This window comes from Gossypium hirsutum, chromosome A07, assembly GCF_007990345.1.
Source record: "Gossypium hirsutum isolate 1008001.06 chromosome A07, Gossypium_hirsutum_v2.1, whole genome shotgun sequence".
In the NCBI taxonomy this organism is placed as follows: Eukaryota; Viridiplantae; Streptophyta; class Magnoliopsida; order Malvales; family Malvaceae; genus Gossypium; species Gossypium hirsutum.
The window spans coordinates 31,351,023-31,355,272 of NC_053430.1; the positions used below are offsets into that span (position 1 = coordinate 31,351,023).

At 33.7% G+C, this 4,250-nt stretch overlaps 1 protein-coding gene across 1 annotated transcript; it reads right to left on the reverse strand.

Annotated features, from left to right (window-relative positions):
* Window positions 1-705: 705 nt before the first annotated feature.
* On the reverse strand, window positions 706-2,213 carry LOC107952935 (ethylene-responsive transcription factor CRF5). The gene has a single exon (XM_016888142.2). The coding sequence runs from the start codon at window positions 1,967-1,969 to the stop codon at window positions 1,028-1,030; it is 942 nt and encodes a 313-aa protein (XP_016743631.1). The 5' UTR covers window positions 1,970-2,213; the 3' UTR covers window positions 706-1,027.
* Between the last annotated feature and the right edge of the window lie 2,037 nt (window positions 2,214-4,250).

Sequence of the window (4,250 nt, forward strand, 5' to 3'; positions counted from 1 at the left end):
CTGTGGGGCCGACGTATCATTTATTTTCCAAAGGATTCAAAATCAACTTTGTCAAGTGGATGGAATTGGGTCCTCTAAACGAGAGTCCCATGGGGCATCTCGCACTTCTGTCTGTTTTCTCAACTCAAGATATGTCCTTATCAATTGAAGTCACTGTTATACTGTTCCAAGGCAACCCAAAAACATCCCCAAAACAAAGAAGTGCCTCTTAATATGGAACATAACGTGTCCCTCTTGCTCTCTTTCATTATTTTCATATATAAGAAAAAAGATCCTTCTTAGAATCGTAGTTGGCATATTTTTTTAACCTTGATGGTGAAATCAGAGCACGAGAACTTGTCAATGAAAGAAACATAACTACTACTTCTTTTAAGACGATCAAATGGTAAATTTTTCCAAAGGGTCATTTTACGTTTTTTTTTCCCCTTTTGTTTGATAGAAAACCAAACAGGGGGAACAAGTGGCATGAATAGGAATGCCATGCTTAAAAAGAATGGCTCTTAACAAAACTCAAACGAGTTTATGGCTAACAAGTGTCTAAGGTGGCAAACCGTTGAACATGGGTACCCACTTTAGCTTAACTTGGCAGCCTTTTGAGTCCCGCGCCAATGCACCCATTAAAGATAAAAAATATCTCACCGACCCCATCAATTACCCAGACAAGAAAAAGAAGTAAAGCAACGAATTCAATAACCCAAAACACAATAAATTTAAGATTTTTTACTTTCTTTTTAAACAAAAGACATAACGGCAAAGCACGCTTCCTGGCATACAAACAACGACCATGCCAATTGAAACGCACACCAAACCTGTTCATATCCACGAAAAAGAAGCCTTAAAAGAAACCAAGAATTTACATGTTTACTTGGCATTTCTTTACACACTGTAGCAGCAGTAGAGAAACACATCTAGAAAAAGGTATCCAAAATTCCACTCGGAATTTACCATAAAATTACGCACGGCAAAAAGTATATACCAGCAACTCAGGTAAACATGGGCAGCAACAAGAGCCAAAACTACTCTGATCTTAATAGTAGTTATCCACATCCCAGGAGCAAGACCCGAAATCAACATCCAATTTAACAGAAATATCACAATAATCATGTTCCAAATTGCTGCTTGCTTCCGGTAAACTCAGTTCATCAAAAAATATTGGTGTAGGGTTATCAGAATCTAAGTAATCATATAAAACCACTGGGTCTGTTAACAAAAACTCGTCTAATAAGTTACTTGGGTATTGAGAGAGTTCCTTAACAGGGCTCCACCCAGTTTGTGTTGTTGAGTCATCTTTGGACTCGGTTTGAAGTTCAGTTTCTTCATTCGACTGAAATCTGAGAACAGAAGTTGGTGAACAGAGTGAGTGAGATTCTTGGCCAGAATCATACCCGGAAGTCATTTCAAGTTCAATCACAGGTGGGGAGGGTCTGGCAGGAGGCTTTATAAAGTTGGTGAGAGCGTCAGGGCCTTTGATTCGAATCGCGGCTCTGTCATAAACCAAAGCAGCTTCTTCAGCCGTATCATAAGTGCCAAGCCAGACCCTGGTTCGACTTGTCGGGTCTCTGATCTCAGCAGCCCATCTTCCCCATGGCCTTTGTCGAACCCCACGGTACTTGACGCCGTTAGACAAACATTGCTGCTGTTGCTGCTGCGGTTGTTGCTTCTTTGATCTGATATTGACAAGATTGGTCTTATTGTTAGTCGGTCTGTTTTGCTTGTTTGATGTCTTGTTGGAATTGAATGTAGAACAATCTCCGATCCTGATTTCGCTAACATGCCTTTTCACTGTGTGATGTCTCTCCTGCTCGCTTTCATCGCTAGAAGAATCGGTGGCATCGCCATCGGTGACAGAAATCCTGACGATCCTAGGGGCTTTGGGTTTGGACTCCATGGGAAACCACTTGCTCGATGCCTTGAGTAGCATATTAGTAACAGTTCTTCGCTCTGTGTATTTAACCCTCCCTGGATTCATTTCCAGGTGGTTAACATAAAAAAAAAAAAACGGGGATTTTGTTTTCGAGAGAGAGAAGAAAAAAGAAACTAAAACTTTGGCGGAGAGTAAAATCAAAAGGCGAGATAGTGGAAAAGGAACAGGAGAGTTTCAGTTGAAAGGAAGAGTCAAAATACCAAGAATCGCTGTTTTGTAGGAGTATCCTCCATAAAACTACCTTATTTATTTATTTCCCCTGTTTGATTTTTTTATTTTATTTTAACAATTCATAAAATTTCTTAATTCGCTTCAAAATTAGCGAACAGGTGACTTGCTGCTTCTCACTGTAATGACACGTGTCCTAAACTTCCCTCCAAATGTGCTGGGTCCTCCTATTCAGCTTGGTCCCCAAGCAACAAAAGCCTCACACGCTCTAATGCCCACCGTGTCCTACACGCTTCAACAGCATTGGATACTTGTCCTCAATTATGATATTTGATTGGCTGTTAGGAGTAATATAGTAGTAATAAAGTATATATTGCAGAATTTAAATTTATGATATTACAGAATGAATTTTTGATTAATTAGACATCAAAGTTATCTTTTGTGAATAAAAAAAAAAGCCTAAAAAATAGGAATAATATTATAAAATATTATTTATGAATGTAGATTTGAAATACAAATACATATGTTGTAAAGTAGGCAGACAAAAAATAAAAAAGAAAAATAAGAATTGTGTTCAAAATAAATAAATGATGTGATTATTTAAACGCCACCTCACTTGATTAACAAATAATTATAAATATTAAAATTAGAATCTTAATGATAATAAATAATAAATGGGCAGTCCTTCCAAAAATAATGGATTGGATTGATTGGCCGAAAATTTCTCTTGAAAAAATCTTTTTTCTTTACGCTGGTAGTTCCCATTTATTGGCAGTTGACTATGAAATGAAACAAAGATTGGGTGAATATAAATATATTCATTCTCTTACTAAGTATTATTTAGATCCCATTGAAAGAAAATTAAGCTAAAAAAACTTTATTCTTCTACTATATTACATGGAAACATTTATTTATTTTTCTTTTAAACATAATTATAATTAGAAATGTAAAGTTGGAGAGAAAAAGCATGAGTGGGTAGGTAGGTAGAAAACATAAATAATAAGAAATAAGATTTATATTCCAAGAATTCGAGTTTTAAATTTTAACAAATTTATTTTTATTATTTGTAAACATAAAATAAACTTGTTTTCACTCACTCTTCACTCTTCCTCTCATTTACTTCACGTGACTATTATTTAATTGCCAATTATATGGTGGGCTTTCTTTCATTTTTACTGTCCTATTTCACGTTTCAATGCTCCCAAGTCAACCAAGAATGAGTCACTCGCCCCAAGGATTTCACCAAAATGCCCACTTCCCACTCTTATAAATCCACATCTGGGTATTTCATTTGTTGGATCACTGATATATAATAAAAATATATAACTTACTATAAATTGTTAAAAGATAATAATAAAAAAAATCAAGATAAAAACGTTAATGGTTGTTGGAATCAGACTAAATCGAATGGCTAGGTCAAGAATAGACCGATATATTTATTTGAATAAAGAGTTAAATTAATTTTTGTGCGAACCGGTTGAACATGTGGTTGAATTGATTTTCTCCTTTTTTTTATATGTATTTTTTTTTAAAAATTATGAATTTTTTAATAATTTATTTAGATAAAATTAGCTCGGCTGGTTGAATCAGGGATTGGTAGTCTGACTAGTTAATAATTGATCTGATTTTAAAAACCTTGCAAAAGAAAAAAAAAATGGTTCAACCAATTATGGATTTTTTTATTATAATTTTTTATTTAATTATTGATGAATTAATGATTGAATTAATAACCAATTATGTTATTGGTTCGACCACTAATCTAATTTTCAAAACACTTCATCTAGAATTATAAATCAATCGTGTTTAAACCAACAACTTTTATTTATATTTGTTTGAAACAACAAATTTAAATAAATCGAGTGCAAATTTTTAATAAAAATTAAGTATAAAATAGATGAAAATCTAATTAATTATAAAAAATGTTGTATTTTTTTTATAAAGCAAGAACAATTAAGGACAAGGGAAACTAATTAAAGCTTTAGAGGCATTCAAAGCCCATTGTCTCATCTATTTACTAAGCTTTCTGTTATTCATTGGTTAATGTCTTGAAGGAGAAGTCTGATTAGGGGTGAGCAAAATCCGATTCAATTCGAAAAATTCGATAAAATTTTCAAATTTTGAATTAAATAGTTCGAGTTATTTGAGTTAATCAAGTTAT

What these genes read in the sequence shown, in the direction of transcription:
- LOC107952935 (XM_016888142.2), bottom strand. Translation starts at nt 1,969, where the DNA reads ATGAATCCAGGGAGGGTTAAATACACAGAGCGAAGAACTGTTACTAAT.